At 47.9% G+C, this 13,661-nt stretch overlaps 1 protein-coding gene across 2 annotated transcripts in view; it reads left to right on the top strand.

The window, feature by feature from the left end:
• The window catches only part of RAD51C (RAD51 paralog C), a 609,255-nt gene that overhangs the window by 525,265 nt on the left and 70,329 nt on the right, over positions 1 to 13,661 (top strand). For both annotated transcript variants that reach the window (XM_069615161.1, XM_069615160.1), the window contains exon 8: positions 4,108 to 4,168. In XM_069615161.1, coding sequence (XP_069471262.1) covers positions 4,108 to 4,168 — 61 coding nt within the window. The remainder of the gene's footprint in view (positions 1 to 4,107; positions 4,169 to 13,661) is intronic.

Raw genomic sequence — 13,661 nt, 5'->3', positions numbered from 1 at the left:
TGGGGAGGAGATTTCAATATTGCTATGGACCAGGTACTTGATAGATCCAGCACGATTATTAGAGCACCGAGTAGGGCTGTTCTCACTATGCAAAGTGTCCTTTCCCAGCTCTCCCTCGAAGATGCCTGGCGAGTTCTCCACCCGACTGCGAGGGGTTACATGTTCTATTCATCGGTGCATGATTCAGAGTCCAGAATCGATTACTGGTTTGTCTCCCCCTCTTTGATTGCTGGAACAAAGACTTGTGAAATACTGTCCCGCACACTGTCTGACCATGCCCCTATAACACTTGAGGTCGCACTTCACAATTGCCCTAGATCCCCTAGGAGATGGAGGATGCCCGAGGGTTTGCTGAGGGACCCCGGGGTGGTGGAGGGGTTGCACGCTGAAATCTCGGAGTTCCTTGAAATTAATATCGATTCAGTTGATAGGTGTTCCACGGTGTGGGAATCCTTCAAGGTCTGGATCAGAGGCACACTACTGTCCAAATCTGTGGGTCTGCTTAAAGGAGTCAGGGCTGAACTGACCCAGACTGAAGGTGAACTGAAATTACTGGAGGACACTTATGCTCACACCCATGATAAGGCCATACTAGCGGACATACAGCAACATCTTCAGGAATTTGGCAAACTAGCCTCTAGGGAAGTACAGTACATGGCGGCCCCGATCCGAGCCCGTAGGTATGGCGATGGCAACAAGGCGGGTAGGACACTATCCAATCTACTCAAACAGAACCGACACCCTAATCGTATTACCAGCATAAATACGCCCAACGGCGCTGTGTTACTAAATGAGAACGGGATAAATGCTGAGTTTGTTGGGTTTTACGAACAACTGTATAGAAATGGAGACACTAAATCGGCTACTGAGATAAGGACATATCTTGAGGCACTGACGATGCCGAAACTCCATGAGGAGACCCTTCTTGCACTGGACCAACCTCTCACTACAGATGAGATTGCTGAGGCGATTAAAGATCTATCGTCCAATAAAGCTCCTGGGTTAGACGGCCTGGGTGCAGAGTTCTACAAGGAGTACAGCGCTGAGCTTGTTCCATTGTTATTGCGGATCTGGGAGGAATCCCTCCAATGTAACATATTGCCTCCATCCATGAGAGAGGCGTTAATAACTGTTCACCCTAAACCTCGCCGCCCGCCTCAGGATATGTCGTCCTATAGGCGCTATCTCTCATTAATACAGATGCCAAAATATTCGCCAAGGTACTGGCCAACAGGCTTTTACCGGCGGTCCCTGCACTTGTTCACCCTGACCAGAATGGGTTTATCCCCGCTAGATCTACGGCACTTAACCTGCGTAGGCTCTTTGGCATAATGGCCCAAATTGACCCGGGCAGGAACGCTGTGGCCGTATCATTAGATGCTGAGAAGGCCTTCGACTCTGTGTCCTGGACCTACTTACTAGCAGTACTAGAGTCATTTGGGATAGGCCCGAACTTCATTAGGTACGTGAAATTGCTCTATACGAAACCCGGTGCCAGGGTTCTGACCAATCAGTCGATCTCAGATATGTTCCTATTGGGGAGGGGCACTAGGCAGGGCTGCCCATTTTCGCCTATACTGTTTGCCTTAACAATAGAACCCATGGCAATAGCGGTCAGGCTCCGGCATTCCAACAGGGGCATTAACCTGAAAGGGGCCACCCAGCTAATATCCCTTTACGCGGATGACACGCTCTTATACATCCGTGAACCGGAAAACAACCTAGCGCCCATATTGGCGGAGATTCAAGAATTTACTGCACACTCTGGCTACTCCATAAGCAAGGATAAGTCAGTGGTTTTCCCTCTTACACCGGCAACTGGCTGCCCTGGCTCTCTGGGCGGGCTGAAGTGGTCCAATGAGTCCATCAGATATTTGGGAATACTTGTTTTGCACGGGAAAAATAGGCTATACACTGACAATCACAATGGGCCTCATTACAACTCAGGCGGTAAGGGGTTTACGGCAGCGTTAACAGCGCCGACCCTTACCGCCTGATTACGAGGTCCCCTAGCGCCATGGTGCTTTTAACACCTGCTTTTAGCAGGTGTTAAAATCCATGGCGCTAAGGGACCATGGAGTTAATTACGCCACCGTAATTTACGGTGGCGTAATTAACGCCTTCCCCACTCCCATTATGCCCTATGGGGCAAAAATGGGAATGGGGAAGGGTAAATGGGGATTGGGGACTTACCGCCCCGCCTAGGTCGGAATGGGGCGGTAAGTCCGCCAACCACCATGGCGTAAACGTAGTTTACGCCATGGTGGTAAAGTCACGGCCCAGGCGGTAACTTACCGCCTGGGTCGTAATGAGGCCCAATGTCACACTACAGGCCTTGAAGACTAAACTGCTATTATGGGACTGCCTTCCATATCACTCCATGGCAGGATAGCAGTTCTTAAAATGATAGTTCTACCTAAATGATTGTACCTGTTCGTGAACATACCGATTTGGCCGGGAAGACTCTTTTTCACTAAACTTAGGCCAATGGTTACAGCCTTCCTATAGCACGGGCAGACTCCTAGCATAGGGTGGGGTAAGATAATTGAACCATACTCCTCGGGTGGCCTAGCGGCACCTGACTTTGAACTGTATTATTATGTGTCCCAGGCCCAATTCTCTAAATATTGGTATTCCGGGGTTGGGGGCCCCCCGCACGTGGATGTAGAAGAGCTCACCACCTCCCCCACGAACATAGTGTCTGTAATTTTTGATACTCATTATAGGGATACATGCGATTTCAACCCGGTAAGTTGTACGATTGGTGCCTGGAGGGCAATATTAAAAAAACTGGGATTGTCGACCTTGTATAATCCGGAGGTCACCCTCTGGAACTACCTTGCTATCCCTCCGACACACGATGTCTGCCTACGTTCAGCCTGGGACCCCAATGACGAGATGCGCCTGGGGGATATGTTTATTGAGGGAAAGTTCGCTACCCTTCAGCAGATAACTGGGGTGTTTGGCAGGGGCCAACTCAGGGTTCTGCAATACTATCGTATGAGATCGGCCTTCCAGAAACACTGGGTGTCTTTCCCTGATGAACCCCCTACACACCCCTGCGTGCAGATGATCACGGCCGGAGACCGCTTGAGGGTCTCCAGCCTATATGCCATAGTACAAGCGCACACACCCACTTCTAATTTGAACAGGGATAAATGGGAAAAAGATCTCCAGTTCCTTATAGACGATAAGACTTGGGACAGGTACTGTTCTCTTACCAAGAAAGTTTCCCTGAATGCTGGACTATGTGTGATCCAGTTTAAAATTCTTCACAGATTCCACTATACCCCGGCCAAGATAGCCAAGTTTGTTTCAGATGGTCCAAGTCAATGCCCTAAATGCAAAGCGGATTACGCTGGCTCGCTTCACATGTATTGGAGCTGCCCGGTGGTGGCTGGGTTCTGGAGGGAGGTGGCGGATATACTTGAGGAAATCACACAAATCCCCCCGGTATTGACTCCACAGAAATATTTATTCGGAGATATAGGAAAATGCTCCGAAAAGGTCAGAAGACTGTTCAATGTCACATGTGCAGTGGCTAAAAAATGTATTCTGCAACAATGGAAAAATCCGGCGCTACCCACTGTTAAGCAGTTCCTCCGGGAGCTGGTTTATGTAAACGAGGCTGAACAGTTTGTCCTCACCCGCCCTTCGGTATGCAGACCTAAGGATATTTGGGGACCCCTCAGAATGTTTCTTTGTGATATGATCTCTGATGATGACGGCGATGTGTAGACGCGCCACCTCGGGAAGATGCATGATATATGTACTGTTTTTTTTCTTTCTCTTACCTTACAATTTTAACTCCAATTTGCACGATGGAGCTGTAACTGTGTTTTGTGTTTGCTGGACCACCAATAAAAAAAGTCTTAAAAAAAAAAAAAAGTTTTGGCATCTAATGAGCTAATCATGGAGTGTTTGCCACCCTTTGATCTGCATCTTGGAGGAATAATGTTTTTATATGATTTAAGTATGTCATGTTATTCTTTTGGGCATGTTTATTAGTAGTCCTTGTTTCTCCAAGCTAAATACTTGTTGTTTTTTTGGGGATATTCTCAAAGTTTTATGTCGGCATTCTTACAATCTATGGCTTTTTCTCCCCAGGTTTGCAACATTGTACAAATCTCCCAGCCAGAAAGAGTCTACCGTTCCATACCAGGTTACAGTAAGTTTTAACACTCATCATTTCAGCAAAGGTCACAATCTAGGAATACAAAATCTTTTGACTTCATTACAGAGGCAGGACTATCAATGAGTGTCATTTTTATTGCCATATGCCAAGATCAGAGGTTAAATAGACGTGTACCCAGGACCTCTAAATGCTTGCACATTTTATGCCCTCACCCACCCCCGAACCACCTCCTAGAAAGCAATGTTCTTCGGATCTCTTTGCAGTGGCCGACCCCGCAGGAGCATACATTCTCCATAGGACAAGGCGCAACAACTGCAGACTGCTCCAAGGCTATAGTCATAAGGTGACTTCTCCACACCGCTTTTAGAATTACAGACAAGAATTTAAAGTTGGCTCCATTCCTGTGGGACCTTTCTCACAGTCGCCATAGGCTGCAAAAGAAAGACATAGTTGAATACCACCTTTGTATCAGACTATGCTTAGGCTCTCTCATGTGGTCTACAGCTCTTTTGTATGGTTAAATCATGCGTTACTCTTCAACATAGCAGTAGGTCATTGTGGAAAGCCAAAAGCATTGGCTCCATCACCTCTGTTTGGGCCAGGAACCTCAGCGAAAAATAAACTACTGCTACCTTTCTGTAAGTATTCCAGATTACCTCTGTCCATCAGAAACTCTCACCTTGCGATATATGCCACTATCGCCAAACTATGAGGCCCCTTATAACCAGTACAAAGCCAAATTTGCTAATATCTTGAAAAATAAATGGTGCATTGAATACCTTCACACACAAAAGATGTTTCAGAGCGCTGTTGTGATGTGAAATGTCACAATGCCCCTTCAACAGAGCTGCATGCTTCATTAATTATTAAAGCTGTAAACTGTTTGAAACCAAATCAACTCCCATCAGCAATGCAAACATTTCACCCATGAAGCTAGTATAGTGACCCTCTGGCTTTAGACTCCGAACAAACTAATCCACCTTAAACTACATCTGGAAGTCGCCTGACAATCATTAACTGCCTAATGCAAACTAAGCATTGCATATATTTGAAAATTCTATCAGGCTAGGCAAGCCCCTCCCCTTCTTCATTTGTCAAGCTTTGAAGGTGGCACCAACCACACCCATTCAAAAGGTAAGAAACGCCTGATCACATTTGGCGTGGGCCTCCCTTTTGTATCCCAAGTAAACTCCATAACCAAAGGTTTCTGCTGACAGCTGAAATTTCTCATGGGATTCCTACCCACTACTGTTCTTCGCGCATCAAATGATCTTGTAGCTTGTGGTAGTAATGTCATACCTGTATGTTGCAATGGTATGTACTTGACTCTTCCTACATAATTGTTACCAATTTGCAGTGAGCGGTACATCGTACCACATGCTAGATGTTGGGTCCAACACAATCAAACCAAATCTCTCACTCAAGGCCATGCTCTCGGCCCCCATCAATCAGTGTTCAAATTTCAAATCCAGTGCAATAGGCACAAAGCAATTGAAGGGTTAGATGTGGTTATCTCCATAAAGTCTTTTCCCCCAATTAGCCAACTTAATCCATTAGCTAAACACATGCACGCCTACAACAGAATATCCATAAACCCAGCACAAATGGACCACTTAGTTGAAGGGACCATCCAAATGTAATGGCCATGGCTGTATTCATTCTTTCCAGCCTAATCTGCGCCTGAAAAGACTTTTTGAAACTTAGAAAAGGGTTATAAACCCACTTGCTTTCTGAAATATACAGACGGCAATATTTCTATAGATGTGATTCATAGAAGAGAACTTAGCAAGAGAATGGCTGCAGTACAAATAAATATGGAGGAGAAAGGAGCTTTTGATTGAACTTTCCTTGTCTGTAGGAAATGCAAAGAATCTCTTCTTACCTGCTCTCTGTCATAGAAAACTTTAATATCCTGTCTGTTACAGCTTCACGTTGGATGTGTTAGTCTGACACTTCTTTATAGGATCATTGCTATGTTTCTTAGAATTCAGAAGTCAAGTGTGCTTGACTACTACAAACTAACACAATAAATGTATTGATGTTGCAATTGAAGTGTTGGGTTAATGTGTCTGATTCGGCAAGCACTATCCTGTTGACATAAATTACAGGGCAGCCTGTTTGTCTAGGCAGGCAGTACTGCGTAATAGTTTTGGATAAAGGCATTGTGAAATTCAATTAATTAGTGTAACCTTAGTCATTCACAATTTATTAGGGTGCTTATTAACTTCCAAACAATACAAAGAAATCCATTGGAACGACTGTATTCTCTAGTTCATATTCCCCTTTCCTCCATATGCCCCATCCCTCGTGCCCCTTAATAAGCACCCTATAACGTCACACTAACACTGGACGCTATGATCACAGAGCATAAGCCCATGCCACACAGTGATTTATTTTTTCTGGAATGCTGCTCTACATCATACTTTAATCCTACTTGTTTGGGGCTATATTTCAAATGTGGGTAGTTGGCCTATGGACTAAGAGTACAGTAGGACAACACTACATTTTTTTAAGTGCGCATAGGCTTATCTGTCCGCTTGCCTCTATCTTTGTTCCTGTTTGGCATTTTGATTTGAATTTTTTTTAGAAATGTATGGTTTTATCAAGCCCAACACAACTGTACAAACAATATGTTGACAGTATACAACATAGAACACATAAAAAACAATCATGAAAATACACTTTTACAAAACGAGTTAAAGCTAAAATTAGCAACATTTATTTGCAGTTAAATTCTATAGTAGAAATGTTGTCTTTAAAAAAACATCCTTATATACAAAAGGTGAACATTTTTACTCTTAATTCTTCTAGTAGGTGACAGTCAATGTGATGTGGGAATTTCAAGCAAGCGCTTTTACAGAGTCGTTTTGCAGGAGGAATGCGTTTCCTTGCTCCTCAGATCTCAAAAGTAGGAAACGGATTTAAACGCACTTTCATATATTGATATTCTAACAGGGGTTTGGAAATTTTACAATGTAAAGTGTCAAGGAATGTAAAGGTTTTTCTGAGATTTATGTATCTAAAAAGAGAATATTTGGTAATAAACTCTCTTGTTTTGCACCAATCGTATAGTCCTATTTTATTTTTTACATTCTACTGTATGAACCGAAAAATGTCCTCCAGAAGTCACAGCAAAAAAGGATACTTTTCAGTTCTACAATCCCCTTCCAATGTAAAACTTCAGCAAGCTCCTGAAATAAGGAATTTGAAAGGGGGAACCGTATTCCATCGGTATAAAAAGAGCACTTTCCATTTTACAAACATCACCAAACAGGATAGTCCCAGTTCATAGTGCATAATGCATGTTATTCGGCCATTTTTGGAAGATTCTTTGCACAGCCCTTGGCTGCTGAGGTATTTTTTAATTCAACTAGCAATATTCGATTTCTTTGGCACTGCTCCAGTACAGCCCCCTTGTGCCCCCGGTGATTGACATGTTGGAGTTGGAAACCCTTAGTTACATGGAAGCTCAAATAAGTGGTCCGTCTATTTTTTTTTACCATTTACCTACTGCTACCGTACTAGATACTTCCATCACAGCAGATAAACTACTTTGTCTCAAAAAGAAAGGATTCTGTACTGATGTGGCAGGATCGTCCTGCTGCTATACATTACAGTAATCACACTTCGAAGGGATTGGTTCCTCCGACGTATTCCACATCTATAACAGGTAATCACCACAGCTGTGCTGTTTCAGAACATTTTCTACGTCCTGCGTCGATGACGCCGATACGCTCCTTCGAGGACCTCCTCCGACGGCTGATGTCACCCGATGTTATATGTAGGACGCACGACGCCCGTAGACTCAGTTCCATTTTTTCAGCGAACGTGTTCGCTTCGGAGATCTCGGCACGCCTCGGTTCTTCTGAGTTCTGTCGGTTCTTTCGAACGTGTTTGTTGAGAAGATCTCATGTCTTAGTCTTCCACTCCGCGGTCGGGATTCAAGAAGTGTCGGGACTGCAGTTCCAAGATGTCACTTACGGACCACGCCACGGATGACTGTGACGATTGCCATTCGTTAACATCGAAGGCCTTGCGGGAACGGAAAAAGAAGCTTTCTGTTGGTAAGGTTTCCAATACCCGAAAGTCGAAATCCGCTGCGCTTTCAACTGGCGATTCGAGGGGCGGCTCTCTGCATCGTTGGCGTAAGTCCAGGGGGGTCTCGGTCCCGGAGTGGTTCCCGCCATTCCTCTGCCTCCTCAAGGCATTCGCGGAAGCGCAGCCACCGGTCGCCTTCCCCGTCCTAATCCAAGGACTTCGTCAGACGGCAGGTTGCTTGTCCCACCAAGCATTCCTCTCCTGCGGAATGGGATGCATTTCATACGGAGATGATGGCGATTTGCCAATCGCAGTGCTCCGTTCCGTCCGTGCCTTCGGAAGAAGCCAGCATGGAATGCGCTAGGGCCACCGTTCGCACGCCTTCGGGCTCGGGCGGTCGGCGTGATCACTGGGAACCTTTGAGGTCCCGGTCGGACAAGGTGGATCGCTCTAGCCAAGCCATGCCCGCTCCAGGTCCCGGTCTTCAACGCCCTCGAAACCGGTAGAGCCTGTGACGTCTTCTAAGAAGACGTCGACGCCATCAGCGCCATGTTCGTTGAGGGACTCTCTCGAGGCTCTGCCTCCGAGGAAGTCATTGACGCCATCGGTGCCGAGGCCATCGAAGGACACGCTTGGGGCACAGCCCTCGAGGTCTGTGTCGAAGCCATCGGCGCCACGCTCTACGTCGACACCGATTTTGTCAACGCCCTCGACGCCTTTTTGGGAGGCTTTACCGGAGGTACCCCGTGCATCGGTGGAAACTCCGAGGAAGGCCCTGAAGAAGTCGGTAAGGCCTGTATTTGAGCCTTTTTCTGTGCACTCATCCAGGGATTTGTTCCAGCCTCTGGATTACGACTGAGGAATGTTTGGTGCCTGATGAGGTTCCTGATAACTTGTTATCTGGTCATAGCCAGTTGGAAGACCTGCATCAGTCTTTCCACGATGCCAGTGGTCTTGATGCCTCCCCGGAGGTTGAGTTTGGCAGGCCTGGGCCTGGTACCCATGCTGAATCTTCGTACAGGCGACTCATATCAAGGGTGACGGAGTACTTGGGGTGGTCTGCGCCACCAGTGGATTTTCTGCAGGATGACCTGACAGATATCCTTGACCAAGGTCCACCCGCTGACCCGGTGCTGTTATTTCATATGGCCTTACAGAGAAAGGTGGCTGCGGCTTGGACTGCTCCAGAGAGTCTCCCGGCAGTGAGCAAGTCGTTGCTGAATAAATAGCGTCCAGCCAGTAGCGACCCCTGCTACTTGACGACGCACCCCACTCCGGAGAGTTTGGTGGTGCAGGGGGCTACGGCCCTGGCAAAGCAGGTGTCGTACCCTACCATCCCTCCTGATAGGGATGACAAACGTTTTGATGGCTGGGCGAAGAAAGTGTTTTCTTCAGGGGATGTGGCTTTACAGGTAGCCAACTCTGTGTGTGCCTTAGCACGTTTGACTCACACTCTGTGGCATTGTGTTTCTTTGGCAGCTGAACATATTTCCAAAGGGGAGTAATGGGATGGTTTTCTTGCCCTCGTTCAGGATGGCAAGTATGCCATGTGAATCCGTTCAGTCGGGTCTGGACATGGCAGACTTTGTGTTTTTTTTGGCATTTTTGCATTTTTAAAACGCTCACACAGCCAGTGGGCATCAAGGCGCTGTTACAGGAATTGTTCGTTTTTTTTTTAGTTGTGTAATTGTTTTTTTTTGTCTTAGTTGCGTATTTATAACGCGCTTAAACACCAAGAGGTTTCTAAGCGCGGACCCGGGGATCGAACCTATGTCGCTTCGTGTCGTCTTGTTTCCAAGGCGCGCACGTTGCCGTTCAGCTATCCTCCCGGGTTTGCTCCTGACGTACAAGCCCGGCTTCGCAACATGTCCTTTGATGGTGAACATCTTTTTGGCAGCAAAGCTGACGAGAGCCTTGAGAGGTTGCAGATCTCCAAAGCTGCAGTGAAGTCATTGAGCGCTGCAGTTCGCCAACCCTCCGCCTTTTCATCCTAGGGGACAGCAATGGAGGGGAGGTTCCTTTCGATACTACTCTTCCTTTGGTAGATCGAGGGGAACTGCAAGTCAAAGGGGCCACTGTAGGAGTACCAGAGGTGGAAAACAAGGTACTCGAGGTGCCAAGGCCGCTTGGGCAGTTGCCTCTTTGCCCTCAGGCACTGCCGCTTCAGCTCAGTCATGAGGCCATGTCCCATGGTTCGCCAGTTGGGGGAAAGCTGGCGCAGCATCTTGTAGAATGGCGTGCCATTACTTCAGATGTGTGGGTTCTGGAGATCATAGCCCACGGCTTCTGTCTTCCTTTCCGGCAGAGGACTCGCGACAATCCACCAGGGAATGAGTCTGGATCCGCTCCTTGCGCAGGAAATCAAATCCTTGCTGGAGAAAGGCGCCATAGAACTGGTGCCTGTAGCGGAGAGGAACAAGGGATGGTATTCCCCTTATTTTTTGATCCCGAAAAAAGACGGGGGATTGAGACCCATCATGGACTTGCGTGGCTTGAACAAGCTCCTCAGGAAGGACAAGTTCAAGATGGTTACTCTCTCTCAAGTCCTCCAGGCCCTTCAACTTCAGGACTGGTTGGTGTCTCTTGACCTCAAGGATGCTTACTTTCATGTGCCGATCCATCCCAAGCACAAGAAGTACATGAGGTTCGCGGTTGCCGACTCGCACTTTCAGTTTCGGGTCCTGGAGTTCGGATTGACCTCCGCCCCGAGGGTCTTCACCAAACTCATGGTGGTGGTGGCAGCGTATCTCAGGGAAGGGGGCATTCACGTCTACCCCTACCTGGAAGATTGGTTGATCAGGGCGCGCTCTCCCGAGCAAGTCCTGGATCATCTGTCTGTCACCTGCCACTCCCTTCACAGGCTGGGCTTCTCCCTCAACTTAAAGAAGTCCCACTTGACACTTACCCAGCGGCTCCAGTACATCGGAGCAGTGCTGGACACATCCCTGGGGCTGTGTTTTCCTACCCAGGTGAGGGTGCATCACATTCTGCAGATGGTGCACAAATTTCAACATGCCCAGAGTCTCCCAGCGTTCGAGTTCCTGAGGTTGCTTGGCCTCTTGGCATCCTGCATTCTCCTGGTGCCAGAGGCCAGGCTCTGGGTGAGATCTCTGCAGTGGGCTCTCAAGATGCAGTGACACAGTCCTCCGGTAGGATGTCAGATCCTGTTCAGGTACCGCCCTCGGTCACCAAGGATCTTCTGTGGTGGGCCGTCGAAGGCAATCTGATGAAAGGGGCTCCATTTTCGCTACCTTGGCCGGAGGTGACGATCGTGACGGACGCATCCTTCACGGGATGGGGAGCTCATGCCAACGAGTTGACAGTCAACAGTCGTTGGTCTCCGTCTGAGTCCAGACTCCATATCCATCTGTTGGAGCCGAGGGCTGTCAGGCTAGCCCTGAAGGCTTTTCTGCTGTCTGTGTGGGGGAAGACTGTCCTGATTCTGACGGACAATACAGTGGCCATGCACTACCTCAACAAAAACGGGGGCAGGGTCTCTCCCTCTGCGCAGAGAGGCGATGCAGCTCTGGTTTGGGCCATCCAGCAGGAAGTTTCAATCCGGCAGTTCATCTGGCTGGAGACAAAAACGCGGTGGCAGACACTCTGAGCAGGCAGAGCATGGTCTCTCACAAGTGGGAGCTGGCTCAGGAAATTCTCCTGGAGATCTTCGCTCTTTGGGATCTCTTCGCCTCCAGTGTCAACCAGAAGTGCGAAAGATTTTGCTTGCGGGAATTTCCTCCAGGAGGAGCCTTAGGGGACGCGTTCGTAGTGGAGTGGTCCTTCCCACTGCTGTACATGTTTCCTCCAGTCCCCGTCATTCCGCAAGTGCTGTGGAGGTTACGGAGGTTCGGTTCCCGAATGATCCTCATTGCTCCAGCATGGGCCAGGAGAACGTGGTACCCAGACCTTCTCGACATGTCCATCTGCCCTCCACGCCATCTTCCCTACCGAGACGATCTGCTCTCATGGGATGGGGGGGGTCAGGGTCAGGTTCTCCATCCAGAGGTCAAGTCCCTCAACCTTCACGCTTGGCTCCTGAAAGGTTGACGTATAAGGATTGGGACCTCCCTGAAGACGTGAAGGAGGTGTTGCTTTCGGCTAGAAGGCCTGCAACGAAGTCCCTGTACCGTTGCCGTTGGAAGAAGTTCTGCGACTGCTGTAGCGTTAAGAATGTGTATCCTTTTTCATGTGCCATTCCTGTGGTTCTGTCTTTTTTGCTTTCATTAGCCCACAAGGGCCTGCAAGTGGGTACCATTAAAGGTTACCTGGCGGCGCTGTCCATCTTTAAGCACTCGTCCGAGGAGTGTTCTTATTTTAAAATTCCTTTGAGTTCTCAGTTTCTGAAAGGGCTCACTAATGTGTTCCTACCGTCAACTTTCCAGGTGCCCGGTTGGGATTTGAACCTGGTTCTAAAATTCCTCATGGGAGCTCCGTTTGAGCCTTTGCATTCCTGCCCTTTGAGACTGTTGACTTTGAAAACTGTATTTTTAATTGTGGTTACTTCTGCTCGCAGAGTGAGTTGCAGGCACTTTCCGTTAAGCCACCCTTCAGTGTTCCATAAGGACAGGGCTGTCCTTAGGGTTCGTCCTTCTTTTCTTCCGAAAGTTGTGTTGGAATTTCATTTAAGCCAGAAGGTTATTCTTCCAGCGTTCTATCCTCCGCATCCTGGTAAGGAAGAGGAGAGGCTCCATAGGTTGGATCCTAGGAGAGCTTTAAGTTTCTACATCTCACGCATGTCCCGGGCCAGATTGGACGATCAACTCTTTGTAGGGTACCCTGGAAGGCGTTTGGGACAAGCTGTTACTAAACAGACTTTGTAAAGATAGATTATCTTGACAATTTCTGAATGTTAACACTTGGCGGGTAAGGACCCTCCGGTAGGCTTTTGGGCCCATTCTACTAGAGGTGTGGCTGCCTCTACTGCCCTGCAGAGGGGTGTTCCCATTTGTGAAGCAGCCACATGGGCCTCTGTCCATACTTTTGTCAAATACTACTCCTTGGATTCTATCCATGGGCAAGATTTGGCCTTTGGCAAAGGCGGTCCTCTATTCTGCAATTTAATTAGGCATTCTAAAATTCTAAATTATTTTCCCACCTCCTAACGTTGGTACTGCTTTGGGAGTCTGTCATAGATGTGGAATACGTTGAGGAACGAATCCCTTCAAAGAACCAGTTACTTTCTTACCTGGTAACGTTCTGATGACGTATTCCACATCGCTCCCTCCCTACCTGCCCCTCTACAGAATTTCTTATGCGATTGCAGCTTTCATTTCCGCGAGGCTTTCTGTAGTCATTCTGGCAGAAGATTGGTGCCACACGTTCTGGGAAAAATCTACAACTGAGGCTACGGGCGTCGTGCGTCCTACATATCACATCGGGTGACATCAGCCGTCGGAGAAGGTCCTCGAAGGAGCGTATCGAGGTCATCGACGCAGGACGGAGACACCGAAAATTTTCCGAAGCAGCATAGCTGTGGTGATTTCCTGTC

Source organism: Ambystoma mexicanum, chromosome 9 (assembly GCF_040938575.1).
Source record: "Ambystoma mexicanum isolate Mex_15411 chromosome 9, UKY_AmexF1_1, whole genome shotgun sequence".
Classification (NCBI taxonomy): Eukaryota; Metazoa; Chordata; class Amphibia; order Caudata; family Ambystomatidae; genus Ambystoma; species Ambystoma mexicanum.
The sequence above is the reverse complement of the archived record's forward strand: the minus strand, read 5'-3'. Positions and strand labels throughout refer to the sequence as shown.